This window comes from Hyaena hyaena, unplaced genomic scaffold, assembly GCF_003009895.1.
Source record: "Hyaena hyaena isolate Hyena2069 unplaced genomic scaffold, ASM300989v1 scaffold_369, whole genome shotgun sequence".
Classification (NCBI taxonomy): Eukaryota; Metazoa; Chordata; class Mammalia; order Carnivora; family Hyaenidae; genus Hyaena; species Hyaena hyaena.
The window spans coordinates 965,379-985,952 of NW_024081000.1; the positions used below are offsets into that span (position 1 = coordinate 965,379).

Below are 20,574 nucleotides of genomic sequence, written 5' to 3' on the forward strand. Positions count from 1 at the left end.
GAGAAAACCAAAGATCTCAGGTTGGCCAAGGGCACGGTCGACAACCACCTACCTTTTAACATTGAGCTACCATGTTCTGTTTGAGGCATTATTTGTCTTTGTTCCTTTTCTTAATGGTTAGGACTCCTGTCTTTCCTCTAAAAACAGAACCACAGAACCAATTCAAATGGGTCAATGACCTATACATGAGAACTGAATTGATAAAATTCTTGGAAGAAAACACAGGAGAAAAATCTTCATGACCTTTGATTTGGCAATGAACTTTTTAAAGTTTATTTACTTTGAGAGACAGACAGAGAAAGCGCATGGCTTCAGGAGGGGCAAAGAGAAAAGGGAGAGAGAAAATCCCAAGCAGGCTCCACACGGTCAGTGCAGAGCTCGATACTGGGCTTGATCTCACAGCAGCAACATCAATGACCTTGAGCTGAAATCAAGAGTTGGACACTTTAGTGAATGAGCCACCCTGGCACCCTTTGGCAATGGATCCTTAAATATGCCACCACAAGCAAATGTGACAAAAAAATAAATAAATAAATTGACTTCGAAAATTAAATACTTTTGTGCAAAAGACATTATCAAGAAAGTGAAAAGACAACCTACAGAAAAGGGGGAAAATATCTGCAAATTGTATACCTGAAAAGCTTTAATATCCAGAATATATAAAGAACTCCTACAAATCAACAAAAAACAAACCCAGAATTAAAAAGGGACAAAGGACTTAAAAGCATTTCTCCAAAGACAACATACAAACGGCCATAAAAAAGCACAAGAAAAAATACTTGTTATTAGTCCTTAGGGAAATGAAAGTCAAAACCACAGTGAGATACCAGTTCACACCAGGAAAATGGCTATAATTTAAAAACAAATAGAAACAGAAAATAACGAGTGCTGGCGAGGACGTAGAGAAAACTGGAACCCATACACTGCTGGTAGGAATGTAAAATGGTGTAGCTGCTATGAAAATAGGGCAGTTGCTCAAAAAGTTAAAAATGAAAATTACTATACATGGCCTAGCAATTCCACTCTAGGTATATATCAAAAGAATTTAGACTCAAACTGACACTTACACATCAATATTATAAGCATTATTTACACAAGCCAAATGGTGGAAGGGTCCATCAACAGATGGATGAATAAAATGTGGCGTGTCCATACAATGGAATGTTATTCAGCTGTGACAGGAAATGGAGTACTGACACATGCTACAACATGGATAAACCTGCAAAACATATGAAGGAAAAGAAGCCTGACCCAGAAGCCCACGTATTATGTAATTCCATTTAAACGAAATACCAAACTAGGTAAATCCACATAGAAAGCAAAGACTAGTGGTTGCCAGGGTTATAAGAGAAATGGTTAAGGGACTACTTAATTAATGGCTATCGTGTTTCCTTTTGGGGAGATAGAAGTTCTGTATGATTGTGATGGCTGCACAACACTGTGAATTTACTTAATACCAGTGAACTGTACACTTTAAGATAATTACATTTTATTACATCTACATTATCACAATTTTTAGCAAAATGAAACGAAACAAAACAACCCAAACCACAGGCTTGCCCCACAAAGCAGGACCTGTCCCGCTAACCTTATTACCGTATGCTAGGCTAGCAGACTAGAAAAGGGGCTCAGTAACGTGGACATGGTTCTTCTACAGAAATCTCCACGTAGGTAAGTTACTACTTCTTCCTTGGGAAAGAATAAAACATTAAAGAAAACTGTGCTCCTCTAACATTTTTCCCCTTCCTGGATCATATAGTTATGGTAAATTAAGATAGTTACAAATTCTTTGACATTCTACACATCAAGAAGTGGGCCCTATGACCCTTAAATCTGGCCAAGCTAAGAGTGACCATTAAAATATGGGAGAAAAGACACTAGACCAACTCTGGGCCCGGACCTTTAAAAACGGACAGCGTTCATGTCTCTCTAAATACTTGATCGTGAAACCTATCGACCATGTTGTAAAGAAGCACAAATACTCTGTGCAAAAGCCCACATGGACAGGAACGGAGATCACAACCACAATCCCAGGGGAAATAATGTAGGAATCAGACACCAGTGTGAATAAGTTCACCTGAAAGCAAAGAGCCCAGACCCCGCCCAGTTGCTCCAGTAGTATTCACCACGCACTAGCCAAAACTGCGGGGTAAGTTTGTTAGGAAGTATTGGCTAACACAGCACAGTGGAAGTTCCCTTCCCTCTCACAGCAGCTTTGGGGAAAGGAAAAAAAAAAAAAGGCTAGCTTGAATACCCAGGAGTACTTCAGCTCTGATCTTTTAAGGAAATCTACTGGGACCACTAACAAGTGCCTTGCTGTTTTAAGCGCAGAATGGCAAGTAAGGCACACTGATGTTGTGGATCTGGTACAGGCTACTTGTCAATCGGGGAGTCTGAAATACAACAAACGTTAACAAGTTTAAATTGGAATTACAATCTGAGCGTGTGTTGCTGTGGGGCGGGGGGTGCTTTTGCTCCACTTCTGGAAGGGCTGACCACAAAAAATATTTCAGATGGGCTGGGAAGGTACCACTCCTAAACAAAGGGAAGGGAAAATGATGGCTGGAGAGACAAAGAAAGCCTTTCCCTCACATTTCAGCCTGTGTAGCAAAGGGGTGCGTGCATGCGTGCTTATTTATAAAACCTACTCCTTTCTCTTTGTACTTTTTGAAAAAACAAATACCCTGTATTCTCTTCCTAAATCAAGCCTCCTGCTACCCCATCACTCGCATTCGAAGACAAATACACTGTGGTACTTCCCATCTTAGAAGAATACAAAAGGCTAACTTCCTGTACACCACCACCACTCTCCTCTACATTCTGTCATCCCCATTTCTCTGACCCTCTTTACTTCGGAGCTATGTCTACTGATACCTCGCTCTAGAAAATCCCTATCAGAGTCCTGAAGGGAGTAGCTCCTAATATTCAGACCATGATGAGCATATGAAGCAACAACATTTAACAGTTCATTTTCCATCTTCCTCTTTGTGAAAAAGTTCCTTCCTTGGCTTTCAGGGCCTCTCAGTTCTACTTTGCTCTTTTCCTCTCATCTCCCTGAACTGGAAGTTAAGAGTAAATCAAGGCTCAGTCTTCCAAAGTGTGTTTATCAACACTCTACTATTCATCTGGTCGGGATTTCTCAACCGTAGCACTGTAACATTCCGGACCAGATAAATCTCTGTTGAGGGAGCCGTCCTGTGCACTGCAGAACATTTAGCTCACTGGATGCCTAAAGCAGCCCCAATCGTGCTGTTAAAAAAAAAAGAAAAAGTGTCTCCGGGGGCGCCTGGGTGGCTCAGTTGGCTAAGCATCGGACTTTTGAGGCAAGGATCTCACAGTCCGTGAGACTGAGCCCCGTGTCAGCAGTGTGGAGCCTGCCTGGAATTCTGTCTCTCTGCCCCTCCTCCTCTCACCAGCTCGTGCACACACGTGCTCTCTCTCAAAATAAATAAATATTTCTTAAAGAAAGTGTCTCTAAGATGTTGCCAAGAGCCCCCTGGAGGGCAAAATCGCTTCTGGTTGAGAACCGCTGGCCTAGTTCTTTGGCTTTCAATACCAGATATATACATTGGCAGCTTGGAGAACTTTGGCCATAGCCTGAACCTCTCTCTTCCAACTGCCTTGTTATTTCAACTTATACGTCCTACCAAGCACATCCCACTTAACACATCAAAACTACACTGCCGATTTATATTCCACCCCATAGATGTCTGTGCCTTGTTCACCCTGCCTGACACCTCTCTTGCTCTTAACCTCAGTTTTATACATCAATAAAACCAACTGGCTCTGCCCTCAAAATATACCTCAAATCTGACTACTTCTTAATACCCTCCACTGCTACCAACCCAGCCCAAGCCCATGTGATCTCTCACCAAGATGATTACCTCCTAACAGTTTCCCTGCTTGCACCCTGGTTCCCCTCGCCCAGTGGTTCTCACCTAGAAACTTCTTAGAAATGCAAATTCTCCTCTAACCCAGAACCAGTAAATCAGAAACTCTAGGGATGGGACACAAAACCTGGGGTTATCAAGTCTTCCATACCTGAGGCCACTCCCCTGCCTTCATCTCTCCAATCATATCCCCTACAGCACTTTCTCCCTTGTTCACCTTGCCCAGGCACCGTGAACTCCCTGTGTTCTATAAACACTCAGAACACTCCCATCACTGGGCCTTTTCATTAGCTGTCCCTCTTCCTGGAAAGTTATTCAACTTTGCGGATCATCTTCATGTCTCTATTTAAATGTCACCATCTCAATGAATCGTTCCCAGACCACCCTACCTAAAGTAACACCTTCTTCCTGAACTAGCCTTATTTTGCTTAATTTTTTGCCAAAGCACCCTTACTACCTAACGAAGCTATCAATATGTTCTGTTTATTGTTGTCTCCCCTACACTCTACTATGTTAACCTCAAATGGACAGGTTTTATTTACTGCTACACTTTGGGCAACTAGAAAAGAACCCTATACTTAACAGATTTTCAATAAATGTTAACTTTCTGAGGCAATGGCTGCCGATGGTTGATTAAAGGAATGATACAACTGTGCAGTCAAGGAAGAACATTTAATGTTACTTAAGCAACAAGAAAGTTTCAGAGCAGGAAAAAAACAAACATTAAAACAAAACAAAACAAAAAAAAAACAAAAAATGACAACCCAAACCCAGAGCTGTAAGGTAAACGAGGGACAGAATGCAGCAGTTGACAGTAAAGGCTAAGTACTTCAAATTAATCACTGGGGAGCAAGGTTTAGGAGGACTTCAGGTCTGAGCCCAGAAAGAATGGTAGGTAGGCTTTACATACAGCAGGATGACAGATAAATGAGAAGAGAGTACCATGTGCAATACCAGAGAAGTGCAGGTTTGCTAAGGACAGTTTTGCCAAGGTGTGTTCAGTGAGGACGGAAAAAGACAGAAAAAGCCTGGATTAGACAGCTTTACACAGATTTCTTTAACACAGGGCTTCTTGATGATGGTAACATGTTTAACATTAATCTCTGAGAGAAAGTAGAGTATGCAGCACTTCCCTGCTTTAACCACACAATCTTGTGTTTTGCACAAGCACAGATACACAGCTAACCTCAACTTGTATTACTAATGTTAGTGATATTTTCATCTGTCTTTTGTTATAATTTGCCTACTGAATTAACATAGTAATAATGTCTCCCCAAACAAAAGGCTTATTTCATTAGTATATTTAAGCAGAGTCTGGCACTCCAATTCTGAACACACAGAGGCCAACTATCATTTTTCTGATTGTTCAATATTCACTACACTTAGTTTAGGGTATCACAAACCTTCCACTTGGGAAATAAAATTCTGAAATGTTATTTTCACTACTCCATTCTTTATTCAATTTGCAATTAATAACCCAAGATGAGAACAATGTAAACCTATAATATTTTAAGTGTTTTTAATGCTTTTGATAATTTTAAGTATTTTGAATTCCTAAAAAGATTTTAGATCTAAAATAAACATAATAGAACCAAACAGCAACAAAACAGTACCATCGCGGCAGCTGTCAGGTACTTGAGAGGGCACCCAGTCCAGTGTGCTGAGCAGGCCACACCACCACTTGTACAGCAAAGAAGTCATGATGTCTCTACTCAAAGTCAAATAACTAGTTAGGTACCAAAAAGAGCAAGCAGAGCCCAGGTCACCTGATGTCCAGTTGGTTACTTTTAACACATACTACAGTGTATACTCATTGTTTTAATTGGGAAAACTTTAAAATTGGTAACGGATGATTTAAGTGTGATAAAATCTGGGGTAAATCAACTTCAATAGTCTTGAAGACACCTTTTTCTATCTACAAAAGAGGCAAGACAAACCAAGTGTAAAAGCTAGAGATTTATTGTTATTTTGTGATTAATAAATTGTCAAATTGGTTATGACACTACCCCACACTGTATACCACCATTCACCAGTACAAAAGTTTCTTGACCAGACTGAGGCATAAGGCAGAGAGAGCAAAGACACATGAATATCATCCTTAACAACCTCTAGTCCTGCCTCTCCCTTGACCGTCATTCATGTTTTCCTCCTGGGGAAAGTGTCAGAACAGTGCACGGGCTGGTGGGCAACCTGGCCTCTTGACCTTTTTTTTTAACAGCAAGCAACTTACAGAAGTAATGGAATTCAACTCGTATTTCCCTTGATTTTATTGGTCTGAACTCATTTTAGGTTACTTTAACATTTTAATTTCCTGTAACTGTACATGAGAGAATATAACGACCTAAGAGAATACTGAACCAGAGTCAGCCAAATATATTACTGACCCCAAAGTTATGTTTTAATTGGTCCTAAAGGAATGTACCACACCCCAACAGTTTGAGAGTTAGGCAAACAGAACTTCTCTGGGGAGGGAAGAAAAAGGCTGTAGAACAGCCCAATGTACTCAACATTGTTAAAACGGCTCTTTGTTTTTCACCCCTGAATGATACCTCTTTACTACACTATATGCACAGAAATCCTAACAGAATCTTGGCTGCCAGTACTATTTACGCTGGCCCAACCCAGGAGAGACCCCCACCCCCCGCCCCCTGCTCCTCTTCTCTGAGGCTCTGAAAAGCACAATATTTAACTATTTCTTAATAGAACTACCAAAACACTTCAGAAACAAGTGGCTCACAAATCATTTTAAATTCATGTATTGCCTGTGCATGAGAAAACTGATAAACCCAAAAGATAGTTCTATTTTTAAATGGCAATTGAAAATAACTGAAACATCAAGACACTTTCAGTGAAAGCAACATTTCAATTACAAATTGTAATGCCTGTTAAACTACCTATGGGAAAAGCTGAAGAGTCCTCGGCAGATGCACTTCTGGGCTGTACTACAGTGCCCCTTCAGTCTGCGCAAAGATGAAGGTAATTTACAGTCAATCTGTGAATGCTGACACAATGTTACATTATGTTGTCTGTACAATTAAATGTCCTTAGAGAGATAACCAGAATCAGCTTTTCTACTATATTTTCAACAAACCTAACCGGCACTTTTGCTGAGAGATGTTTATCAAAGATGCTGTAAGATTCTACACAATTTGGAAATACTCCGCTTTAGAGTATTTCCTTATCTTCACTTTTTTGGTTACAGGTGTTTTTGCTCAGATAATCTATTGCAGTATGTTTCTAGAAATGCAATCCCAAATGTGCATACTATATTGTATACAAATAAAGCAGAAACTGTCAGTAGTATAAATCTTACAGCATTTTGTTTGCAAAACTACATGCCAAAGTCACAATAAGCAATATTGTACCACAAATTATAGAGCGCAAATGATTTGCTTCTTTTTAATGCTTTTATTCTACATAAATTACTACCATAGGCTAATGTTTAAAAGCAAATAAAATGGACAGATGCAGGACAAAAATCTGTTCACCCAACTATAAAAGGTGATTTTTTTTTAAAAATTACAATAAATGCAGAGTGTTTGATGCATGCAGTAGCCTTAAATGAAAAAGCATTGATTCCCACCGTTAAAAAAAAAGAAAGAAACAAAAAAAAACAGAGAAACCCACACATCTTACTGCACTCCACCTTAAAATGCATCATATTGGGTTTGTTTATAGCACAGAATTCCAAGAGTCAAAATGAAATAAAGCGGGTATTTTAAAGATTTAAGAGCCGTTATCAAAAATAAATTACATTTTCTCAAGATACAGAAATGCTGCTATGATGGCTGGGAGCCCAGTAACCTTTCAATAGCAGCATTGATATCACCTCCTGTTGCTATTAGCGCTTGCAAGTTTGCTTCACGGTTCAAAAATCCCATCGCACTGAGCTGTTCCAGTTGTTGCTGAAATCTGACTTCTGGATTCTGTAGCTGTTAAAGGAAAAGGAAAAAAAAACTAACCAAAACTCTAAGGAAAATCAGTCTGTGTCACACCTAAATAAACTTTGAAGTTTAAATTGCTCTTTTATCACATATGCTGCTCTACTCAGCTTTAAAAGCACTGGCTCTCTTGAAACATGGTCAATATATTTAAAAGTCCATTAGCACTTAATTTTGTTACATTAAATAGTCTAACTGATAACTTAAATGATCCTGTCAAATAAAGCACAAAAGTCTGCTTTAAAAAAGAAATTGCTTAATAAACATCACCCATTACATGTATTTAAGAAGCTGATAAACATGCAGGAAACCTACAAGTATATATACAAATGAGGTCCAAATTAATGATTTTATTTTGTAGTTATTGCCAGTGTCCTCACATACAAAATTCTAAAGTTCGAATGTGGCTTAGAATGTCCACCCAAAGCCAGCACTGGCCAGTCACGTGTCCAGGACAGCTCGAGGTCCGGGACCACAAAATATACAAATCTGCATCAAATTTTTTTTTCAGAAATGAAGACAAAAATACATAAATGATCAATCAATCCTAGCTAATGTGATAATTAATGGGGAGGCCTGTAGGCTATTCAACTTCTATAACAACTCTGTCCAATACCAAAAATCTTTTTTTCTTAATAATTCTATGAATATTACACTGAGCCAGAAGCCATGTATTGGGAATACAAATACTAATAGAAGACAAAACCCTGCCCTGTTTATTTAAAAGGCTTAAAATCAGAAAGCATGCTATATTACTGCCCTGCAGAATTATGGGGGCAATGTACTGTTAGGCGGTTTGAACAGGCTACATCTTCGTACAATGTCAAGTTCTTAGTAAAGCTAATAAATGTTTCTAAAGGTAAGACATTATTAGAAGTCCACATTTTTAAGCCGTACTTATGAGGCTTACCTATGTAACACAAGTTCCCAAAGGATGTGGTAGTGGGTGAGGTTGAGATGGAATTTCTCTTTAGGTCAAAATACAAGGACTAGACAGAACTGTCACTACAGGTGGTGTAGGAGGTATTTGGGATAATCAAGTTTCTATTCCTGACTAACCTTTATAAAATACAACATATTTCAAGTAATTTCCAAAGAGGGACTCTAAAAGATACATTTTTAAAGGCAACCTCCAAATAAGGCAAAGTTGTAGCATTTCTTCCCTACAACTGTAATGTTTCATTCAGTGTCTGATACTACACCACAGTTAATACTTTTTGTAATGCCTGTTTTATAAGATTGTGCTTTTCATGACATTCTAAACCCTGAAAGATGGTCTCTTTCTTTTTTTGGTTTATAGAAATCTCTATATTTCCAACAAGGAATACAAAATGTGAGCCGAAAAGAATCTTTACCTGAGGATTTACTCCAGCAAGAGCCTGTAGCATTTGCTGGATGAACTGCTGGTGTCCGGGTTCGGTGGCTCCTGTCGTGGGGCTTGGGTTGTCACCAGGCGTAGAGTTAGACCCACTGCTTCCTGAAGAGCCTCCAGCGCCTCCTAATGCCCCCAGGCCGGGAGTAAACCTAGGGAAGCACAAATTGGTCATAAACTCGAAGCTGCTGCAACAGACCAGCTGACAGTAAGCTGTTATCTTCTTAAAATGAGCATTTTTAACTTTGAAAATTCCATCTTGAAAACAATCCCAACAAAAATAGGCACAATGAGACTTAAGTATGAAATGCTCAGAGAGAAGAAATAACCACTATGCCCTTTCAACACTGTCCCCAATAAGCCTACCCTGGGATGAGGCCGGGGGCTTCCGTTGCTAATGTCTGTAAACCCTGTTGAATCTGTAACAAGGCCTGCATCGCTCTAGGATTTGACATTGCCGATAATGTATCAGGATTCTGCATCTAAGGGAAGAAAGAAAACAGGTGGTTAACAAGGGAATTAAAATCAGTGAAAGTAAAATTTAAATGTTTCTTGGCTGGGTTTCTGGAGGAAATTTAAAACCTTACTCCCAGACACTGGTAATCCAGAATTTCTTTCCCCAAATAAACACAAGCACCTCCTCGACACCAAGCCTAGTATGCAAATCATTAACTGACCTCCTCCCAAGTCCATCATGAAAGCCATTTTTCATAATGAAAGACAATCAGGAGCTACTCTCTGGAAGCCACAACTGTACCCCTTCTCCAACAGAAGATAGAAGTGTTATTTCTAAGAGACAACCTCCAACTGCACAATTTATTTAACGTGGTAATATGGTGAAAGCCACATATTCCTCCTGACCAAGCGTTATCTGTTGCCAATGTAACAATTTTACCAGTAAGATACACTCTAAAACAATAGTTCCAAATTTGAAGTTAATAGTGTGTCCTGAGTTCAGCTTCACTACTTCCAAATATACACCACCTGACTGACCAAAAAAGATAGGCTAACATTAACATCATTACAATAGATCAAGGACAATAACTAACCTTGGATAATGGCCTACAGGCCTGAGATCATTTGTATAAAGTTTAAAAGCCCTAGAACTACCAGTTTCAAAACACCAAAACTGACTTCTCTTTTGTCTTTTTAAATAATAAAATACCATTCCAATCTCAAGTATGTTTTTATAATAAAACCTTCCTTATAGGACAACACTGCCAATTTTAATCTTGCTAATTCCGAGTTTGAGGAAATGAGATCTACCCCTCAAAAGGAGACATTCCATTAATTTGCAGGAATTAAAACATTACAAAGAAACCAAACCTGTAAAATAGGATAGGGTAGTGCTCCTTCCCATCACTCGAGATTAGTTAAACCATAAAGCATAACATGACACAATGAAGCACTTCAAAGTTAGTAAAGTGAAAGGAAATGGTTTATGGTATTAACGAAGCATTCAAAATCCTAAATCCTCAAAAGCAAAAACAAAATGGTCCTTTCCTCAGAATTTATGTTTAAGAAATATAAGCAAAAGGTCAGCAGTGAAATGGGGCTCAGTTAAGATCAAGCTGAATTCTCTGTGAATTGACAGCATTATCAAGCTAACTTCTGTATTTTGCTATCAGCCAGAGAAGAGCAAGGAAAATGTTTATCATCAAACTTTTTCACGCAAATCATTACCGAAGATAGCTAGCATCTTTTCTTACTCACTTGTTGGAGGAAAGTTGGGAGCTGTTGTCTCATTTGTTCTTGAAGCTGAGGATTTCCAGCAAATAGGGGATTATTCAGCATAATCTATGGGGCAAGTGGTCAAACAATTTTAACTGGAAATATCTGAAACAAGTAATGTACCTTGTTTAATAGTCTATCTTCCCCCAAGTGCCTAATCTGGCACTTACAGGGAGGAAGGTAGAACATGAATAAAAAAGGAGAAGGGAAGATAACTGTCCACAAAAGGGATCTCCAGGAAAAAAACAAAAATAAAAACAAAACGAGGCATCTTCTCTCTCAATGAGAATGGTGATTATGATAATGACATGCAATATCCTAAAAAATAAAAACAATCATTTTCTTAGGATTTTCCTTGAGCAAAGGTGAATATTTGCCCTTAAAAGAAAAATGGGGTAACTGGCATTCAGGAGGATACATTTTCTGCTACACTGACAAAATAAACATAAGCATCAATACATGAACGATACATGGCTTGCTTAGACACCTCAACACACAAGTGTTGCACAGAGAACAACCCAGATCTGGAACCACTAAATCTACCTGCCTACTGCAAGACAGCTAATATTAGGTCCAGAAAAATAACACTGCAGAACAGCAACCAACTTGCCAGAGAAATGGATCTGCTAGGTGAAAATCGGCCCAGGACTAGCACCACAGATCTCTGGGGAAAGTATTAAAATGCATTAAGGCCTGAAAGATGTAAATCCATTTGAGAACACCAAGATTAGCCTCTGGATTTCACCTCACTACCACCAGAGATGAGAAAAGTGGCATGCCTCCTATCATTCAAATAGGTGTTAGGAATTAAAGTCAGGGTCAGTATTAACATTAATGCCTGAAAATAAGATTACAATACACAATCAGCATAACCAGAAACTAATTCTCATAGCTTTGAAAAAGACAAAAGTTTTATCACTTTCCCCACATGGAATGAAAAGTCAACTAACAATGATTTACTGATCGCCTATTTACCAGTCCAAAGTCTGGAGGGTAAAGTAAAGTAATCCTTGCCCTCAAGAAGTTAACCATATTTGAGAGCAATTAACTATATGTACATACTGGAAGTAGAAAGAATTCCACTTTCCCTCCTTTGCCTATTATTACAAAGTGGATTATTTAGTTAACTTCAACAAAATAACTAAAGCAGGAAAAAGTCAGTGTTTTATGGATATACAGTATTCATTTCAAAGTGACCAATAAATTCACAGTAAATAAAATAATACCTACTTGAGATCAACAAACCTGCTTCTTTATTGGCTCCAATAAAATACTTTTTATTATGAACAGATTAATCAAGTTATCACATTTATCTTTCAGGATTCAGGTCATTTAAGAAAGCTTGTCATCTTAAATGGAATCATTCTTTCTCAGAAATCATCTCTTGTTTGATTAGGATTATTTCTCCTAACTTACCTGACTATATTAGTTTTTATACTCAGACTTTTTTGAATATCTAAAAATCAAATTCAGAACTACAAACTTAAAATTTGCTGATAACCAGAGTATGTTGTAAATGTTTCTAAACTGTCTACAAAATAAAAGACATCCATATCTAGCCTTCTTTGTTAACATTTTGCTTTAGAGTTGAAAAAACAATATATAAAAGTGCTCAAGTGACTCTATAATGTTGTTAGGTCAATTAAATGCCTGAGAATGTGCTTATTAAAGTCAAAATTTTTTAATTAATGAGATGCACATTCAATGCTAATTAGTCAAATAGACATTTAAAAACATACAAATACGATCACTCAACATATACATTTTCCACACTTATTTTATTTAAACATTTTTATTTTTTTAATTTAAATGTTTAATTACTCACTTTCCCAAAGCCTCTGTGTCTGAAGATACTGAATACAGACAACCCCAAGAAAAGTTAACCAAGCAGTAAAAGAAAAGCAATGATTGAGAAATATAATTGTGTCCAAAACTCTGTCTGTTTAAAATCCTAGAGACTTGGGACATATATGACAAGAAACCACCACCACCACAATCATCAAGAAGTATTCCACACTTATTTTAAACAAAAGTGCTATGATCACAGTAAGTTACACCATTTAATACTAATAACTCAGAATATTTTTACAAAATTCACCTAAAAGCTTGTTCTTTATTTCCAATACCACAAATATTAAGAGGGCAGAAGTTATTGCTGAGGACTGTAACCCAAAGCTATCTGCCATATACTTGAAATCCATATGGTTCTAGATTTTAGAAAATAAAAAACCATTTCATTTGACATAATGAAGAAAGTGATTAACTTTAAAAGCTTTTAGAATTTTGCAAATGGGAATACACGGTTAACGAAATATCTCTGAAATCCGTTAACACTCTACACAGTAAATATGAACTTTAGATGATCGAGGTTATTTAACAATTCTCCAAGGTTTTCCAATTCCAATGGTTTTTAACCTAAGGGCACATCAGAATCGCCCAGAAACTTTGAGGACAGGGGAAAAGCAATGTAATTACATAAAAATCTCTCAGGATGCAGTGTGGTTTTTTGTTGTTGTTGTTGTTTTTAAATCTCCCAAAGCCAAGGTGGAGAGCCATTAATTCCCTTAATTATGGTCTCTTCAAAAGGAGTTAGAAAATTAATAAATTAATAAGAGACCATTATACTAACTTTGGGGGCGGGAATCTATAATGGAAAGAATAAGAACATTGTTCCTGCAAATCTCTTCCTGTAAAATAAACAATTTCGGGCTATTTTATAACAGCTATTTTGAACCTATTACTCAAAATCTATGTGATCGAATAAATAAAACTATTCCAAGAAATGTATTAACACTTCTTAATCACTTTCAAGACCTACATTTTACTAAAGAATACATTTTCCAAAGGGTGAACAATCCAAAACTTTTGTATTCATCTCCTAAATCAATTTAGGTAGATACAAAGTAAACCTACACTTCTTTCTAACCAATGAATAGCAGCGATGAAGCTGTTTAATTATATATGAAGAATTAATTGACAGCAAAGAAACAAACTGTCCAAAATATTGGGAGATTCAGTTTACCTACTTTTCTACAGGTAACACCACATAACACAAATGTATAAAAATCACAATTATTTGATTAGGCAACTTCAATTCACACTGCACAAACCTCTTGAATACAATTACAAACTCACCTGTGCAGCAAGGTCAGGGTTCTGGCTTAGGGACTGCATCATGCTTCTCATGTAGGGGGCAGACAACATGTTCTGCATAAGCTGTGGGTTTTCAGTTATTTGTTGCAGCAAGCTCTGCATTCCTGGTGTATTGAACATACTAGCTGGAAGTTTGTTAAAGAAAGAAGACATTGTATCAAAGAAAAGCCAAGTAAACTAAAGTGAAAGTTTTAAAATAAATACTGTGCATAATTTTAGGAACTGCAAATGAGCATACATATTACTAATCAACTTAACTAAAAAAGAATTTTAAAACTAAGATTACCAAAACCACATGCTCAACATATACTAGCAAAGGAGGGCTTATGATTTTTTTTTTTTTTTTTTAATTATGAGAGAGAGAAAGAGTGTGCGTGAGTGGGGCAGGGGCAGAAAGAAAGGGACAGAGAGAATCCCAAGTAGGCTTCATGCTCAGCAAGGAACCCGACACGGGACTTAATCTCACAACCATGAGATCATGACATAAGTGAAATTAAGAGTCAGAAGCTTAACTGACTGAGCCACCCAGGTGCCTTTTGATTTTAAACATTCTGGTTGTATTTACAATAAAATCACATCTAATGGAAAGACTAGATTCTAAAATCAATTTAAGAGGCAAAAATTAGATATGGTCAAAATTGCTACTGAAAAATCCCATAGAGTGAATAAGTCTTGGCCAATGTTTCCAAACTTTCTTTGAAAGTTTCTTCGAACTTTCTTTGAAAACTACTTTGTTAAACATATATCCAGATTTTCACTTGCTGACTAGGTAATACTCAAATACAGTAAAACCTTGGATTGTGAGTGGCTTGCTCTGAGAGTATTCTGCGAGATGAGTGAACATTTCTAATAAATTTTAACAAGTGAGGTCTTGCAATACAAGTAGCACATGACACCAAATGTCACACGATCACAACTGAGCCAATGGTTCTCTCTTTTGCTGGATTGTGGGTGACCGTCTCCCATGCTTGAATGCTTAGTCTCAGGCCACAGTGTTTGGCAGAAATCAGTGATTTTTCAGAACACTGGAAGGTGGCCACAACTGGCACTGGTGTATTTTTGTCACTTCAAAGCACCTACAGACAGTAGTCCTTTGCTTTTACCATATAAGAATAAGCTTAGGAATGCTTTGCTTCATTCTAGGTCAGGCTGCCTGCAGATAGAGACACTTTTCCTCTGCTGCCCTATTGCCAGTTACACTAAATACAGTGTATGACAAGAGCTTATTAATACTGTACTGATGTCAACATTCATGCAAGCGTATACAATGACCCCCATGCAGAAAAAGGTTGAAAAGAAAGGTGGTAATAAGGAGGAGATGATTACAGTGGAAGAAGGAAATCACTGAGAAGTACAAATGAGGTAGGCAAGTCACTGAAATTGGAGGATTTTATAAGTCGTCTACGTCTGCATCTTGTCTGCAGAGGAAAAAAAGGCAGAAGAATCTCTGACTTCAAATGAGAATAGGGAGATATATAAAATGTGCAAACAGTGCAAAATTTTGTAGAAATGCACCACCCAGGGTGGTTCAGTCAGTTAAGCATCCAACTTCAGCTCACGTCGTGACCTCTCCATTCATAGGTTCAAGCCCTGTTGGGCTCTGTGCTGACAGCTCAGACTCGGATTCTGTGTCTCCCTCTCTCTCTGCCCCTCCTCTACTTAGGCTCTGTCTCTCACTCAAAAATAAACAAACATTAAAACAAAAGGCACCACCCAAATAAGTCTGTAGCAGTGAGAGCAATGAAACCTGTTTAACAAACAATGCAATGTCACATTTCGACAAAATCCTCAGGAGGCAAAAACAAGTATCATTTGATAGGTTCCTTGTTAAAGTTGCATGAAAAGGAAAAGATTCCACTGAGCCAATAGACAGCAGTGATTCTGTTAGTGATAGTGAAAGTCTTCCTACAAAACAACCCTTCTCTCTCTTGTCTCCCTCACACCAGCCACCAAGGTTTTCAGACAGAAGTACAGATTAACTTGTTTTTCTCTGTGTTTTGTATTTTCTTTATTATATTACAGCATTGTAATCATTTTTATATGAATATTTTTGTGTTATGGAATGGATCATCTGAGCTTCCATTATTTCTTATGGGGGAATTCGATTTGATGTACAAGTGCTTTTGGTCACAAACATGTTTCCGGAATGAATTACGCTCGCAAACCAAGGTTTTACTGTATTCTCAAACTTATTATATGCAAACTTAACTCATTAGCTTTTTCATTTTCCCTTCTGCTCTCATTCCATCCAGTGTAATTTTATTAGGCTTCAAACATTTGACACTTCCTGTTTACCATTCTAGTTTATTATAATTCTGCTGGGGCAGGGGTTGGTAATAATTCTTTTTTTTCCTATTTTCTCATGTTGTTTCAGTTAGGTAGGTTATTTTCCATATCCTGGAATCTAAGAGTATTCTAATGCAAGTGTCGACAAACGAAGCCTACAGAGCAAATACGGCCCATGATCTACTTCTGTACAATCCACAAGCTAAAGATGGTTTTTACATTTTTTTAATTAAAAAAAAAAAAAAGCTTTATTTTTGAGAGAGAGAGCCTGAGCAAGAGGTGGGGCAGATAGAGGAGGACAGAGGATCCAAAGCAGACTCTGCACTGACAGTAGTGAGCCCGACGCGGTGCTCAAACTCCTCAAATGCGCGATTATGACCTGAGCTGAAGCTGGACGCTCAACCGAGCTACACAGGTGCCCCAGGTTTTTACATTTTTAAATGGTAAAAGAAACAAAACTATTTTGTGAAATGTGAAAACTATATGCAATTCAAACTTCAGCATCCATCCATGTTTTCTTGGAACACAATCATGCTCACTTATTTACAGTCTATGGCTGCTTGTGCACTACAGACGCTGAGTTGAGTAGTTCTGACAGGCTGTGTGTGCACCCCTGCCGCTCCAGACTGCTGCTCAGTGCACCACGGACCACTGTGACTCAGTTCCGCCTCACACCACATCTATTGCTGTACCATGTTGTTATTCTATTTCTATTTCTAACTAGCAGTGCATACCAATCACATAAAAACAAGAAGAAAAAGGGAGAGTTAGACTACAAATGTTGTGCTTTTAACGCACAAAGGAGCATGAAGTATTTGATCAAATGAGATGGCAAAACACTATTTTTATGCAATGACACTAAAATACAATATACTCTAACATTGATAAACTAAGTACTAATCATGGTATTTCCAAGTTGGAGGCAAGAAACAATCAGAGAAATCCAAAATTTGGGGCGCCTGGGTGGCTCAGTTGGTTGAGCATCTGACTTCGGCTCAGGTCATGATCTCACGGTCTGTGAGTTCAAGCCCCACACCGGGCTCTCTGCGGACAGCTCAGAGCCTGAAGCCTGCTTCGGATTCTGTGTCTCCCTCTTTCTCTGCCCCTTCCCCATCTTCACTTTGTCTCTCAAATAAATAAATAAACATTTTAAAAAATTTAAAAAGAAATGAATAATTTTAAATGCAGCCCTCACATCATAGCTAGATTTCTTTATACAAAGTTAAAAATGAAAATAAGGCTACAACCAAAGTTAAGTTTCCAAGTGGCTTATTTGTTAGCCAAACAAAAGAAGTGTATTAGTGGTGATTAATTTGCATGCTTAATGAAATTTTGATCACATCAGCCAAATAAACATATCCAGAAAAAATAAATTTGCTTAAATCTATTAGTCTTTCAAGAAGACAGTTTCTCAAGAGTTAAGGACACTGGGCTCAGCACCAATATTCAACTAAAAATCAATACAAATTAGGGGTGCCTGGGTGGCTTAATCAGTTGAGTGTCCAACACTTGATTTTGGCTCAGGTCAATGATCCCGGGGTGGTGGGGATTGTCCGAGTCTGGTTCTGAGCTGGGTGTGAACCCTGCTTGGAATTCTTCCCCTGGCACCCTCTCTCTCTCCCCCTCTGCACCCTACCCTATCCAAACACTCTCCCTCAAAAAAAATAAACATTTAAAAAACAGTAACAAAGTCAAGAAAATACTAATTCAATACAACCTGAAGTAGAATCAACTAAGATGTGTACATCTGATGACAAAAACATATGGAGGACTGAAAGGATTAGACATATACAAAAAGCTTATAAAAATGTAAGTTATTTAGAAACTATGGTTATTCGTGGTCTTACTCATCAGCAGGTACTCTGGAAAGTATTTTAAACTATCATGTTATTCAAGTAGTAGGAGTATAAATGGTGAACACCATTTCACTCCTGTGAACTGTACCATAGTCAATTCCATGAATTTTTATCAGAAATACCCTGATTTGCCCAACCCCAGAGCAGCAGTTTGATGGCTTGGCAGAGGTTAAGTTTTTGTTTTTTAAGAGGTAAAGTTCTACTGAAAAATTTTTTTTTTAGCTCAAGGCTAAGATTGAAATTCCTCTAAACCACTTAACCACTATTACCAAACACTGAATGACTTGGGAAATTACCTTTTGCTAGAGACTTGGTAATGTTACCCAATGAATCCAACCCCAAATCACAAGGCAAACAGCATGCAACCGTGTGAAACTTCTACTGTGGTAAGGTCATTCTGACAATAATAGAAATTGATGAAATGACAAGCAATGCTTTATACCTTCTCTTGCTGTTAGAAGCTAAAACAAGATTTCCATTCCCACAAATTGGCAGTAGATAGGTTTTTAGTTCACTCTACTGTTCCCACAGCATTTTTTGGACCTCAGTACAAGTGCAAGAAAAACTTCCACATTTCAAAATTCATTTAACTGTGTGATTAAGGTCCTACCACCCAACCTTCAATTAGAAGTTAATCTGCAGTGATATGTTGAAAGGAAAGACGAATCTAAGAGAATCCTAAAATGCTTCCAACTGATGACTAGATATTAAAACCATATACTTCTGGAATTAGTACATACTTAAGTAAAGTCTCATTACATATCACATTATTAATAGATGAATACACAATTTGATTTTGACAAGAAACATTGAACATCAACTAAGCAAAATGTCATCCTTAAGAAAAGAATCCCATTCGTATTATTAGTAAATACATATGAAAAAGTATTACACTGAATTATTATTATATTTTTATTATCGTAAAGTGTTTTGTCTCATAATATCCTCAACTTTTTTCTTGGCCCACAAGGCCTAAAGAATTACCTGGCCCTTTGCAGGGAAAATGTGCTGATTCATGCTCTGAGACTTCCTCACCTTCTAGAGTAAGTGTCGGAAATCAGAGGACCACCCACTTCTCCCAAAACCATCTTATGAGAATATAAAAACACAAAACTGCCCCTGGAAATCTTCAGTAATCCTTTCCACTATAACACACACAAGTGATTATATACCTATTTAAAGCTTCCTTTTAAAAGCTTGCAACACGAAAAGATAATTCATAAAAGCTACTTGTCACACACACACACATACACGCACGCACAAAGAAAAACAGTGTAAGAAATGTTTTCATTATTCACATAAGTGAGGACAACAAAGAAAAAAAGTGTGAGTTGTTGAGCCTACCTCCTACTCCGGGCCCCAAATTTGGTGCAGCTGAACTCTGCCCAGCACTGCCCCCCGCAGCACTGCCCCCAGTTCCCCCCACAGCGCTGCTGGTGCCACTGGAAGCTGATGAACTCTGGGAAGCCTGTGGAGCCCATGGATTGGGTAATGGATCTCTATTTTCTGTACGAGAAGGTTGACTACCTTCACCTGAGGATGTATTGCTCACCAGGGAAGCAAATGGATTACCACCAAACTGTAAATAAAAAACACAAAAACCATAAAGAATAAGGTTTTGTTTTAAATAACAGATATGGAACTCCTTTTTAATGAAAATCATATTCCCCATATAAAAGTACCTTTCAATCACACACATACTTATGTTAAAACAGGAGACCCCCCACTTCCGCCCAAGCCTCCGAGGCCAGTGCTGTCACCTGTTCTTGTGCGGCACTCAGCATCGGTTCCTGTATATCCGTGTACATGCGTCGTAAAGCATTGTATCCTCCTGGGATGCTTTCTAGGTTGCTCAAGGCTCGGTCCTGGTTTCTCATCATTTCCTGCATCATTGCTGGATTCCTGGCGAGTTCCAATGTCTAAGAAAAAGATATCCATATAAAAAGGCACCGAAATACACATGAATTAATTTACCTGTTAGCTACCACAGCTGAATTTACAAGTTTTCTAATTCCATGAATTAGTAGTTTTCAATATTTAAATCAGAAAATTATTTTAAATAATTCCTGTTGGATTTCACCTCAATGTAACATTCAAATAACATCAAGAAAGAAGCACTCTATTATTAAGTGAATCTCCTTAATTGGATTTTTTCTTTTTTAAATCTGCACAATAACTATTTATAGTGGTCTTTAAAATATAGCAGAAAATGCAAAATTCAAATAGTCCAAATTAGTGCATTGTTGAGTTTTCCTGAACAAATATTAGGATTTCTTTTTTGCAGCTTAGACACCTATAAAAGGCAAGCTCCTTAAGCATAGAAAATTAAATAAGAATGCAGTACA

At 37.8% G+C, this 20,574-nt stretch overlaps 1 protein-coding gene across 2 annotated transcripts in view; it reads right to left on the reverse strand.

Annotated features, from left to right (window-relative positions):
• Window positions 1-5,831: 5,831 nt before the first annotated feature.
• The window catches only part of UBQLN1 (ubiquilin 1), a 46,073-nt gene continuing 31,330 nt past the window's right edge, over window positions 5,832-20,574 (reverse strand). Inside the window, exons 5-11 of one of the 2 annotated variants that reach the window (XM_039250406.1) lie at window positions 19,990-20,148; window positions 19,574-19,808; window positions 14,070-14,212; window positions 10,917-11,000; window positions 9,570-9,685; window positions 9,187-9,355; window positions 5,832-7,822 (exon numbers count right to left, since the gene is read on the reverse strand). In XM_039250406.1, coding sequence (XP_039106337.1) covers window positions 7,670-7,822; window positions 9,187-9,355; window positions 9,570-9,685; window positions 10,917-11,000; window positions 14,070-14,212; window positions 19,574-19,808; window positions 19,990-20,148 — 1,059 coding nt within the window. In that variant the 3' untranslated portion in view covers window positions 5,832-7,669. The remainder of the gene's footprint in view (window positions 7,823-9,186; window positions 9,356-9,569; window positions 9,686-10,916; window positions 11,001-14,069; window positions 14,213-19,573; window positions 19,809-19,989; window positions 20,149-20,574) is intronic. The other variant, XM_039250407.1, reaches the window with a different exon arrangement.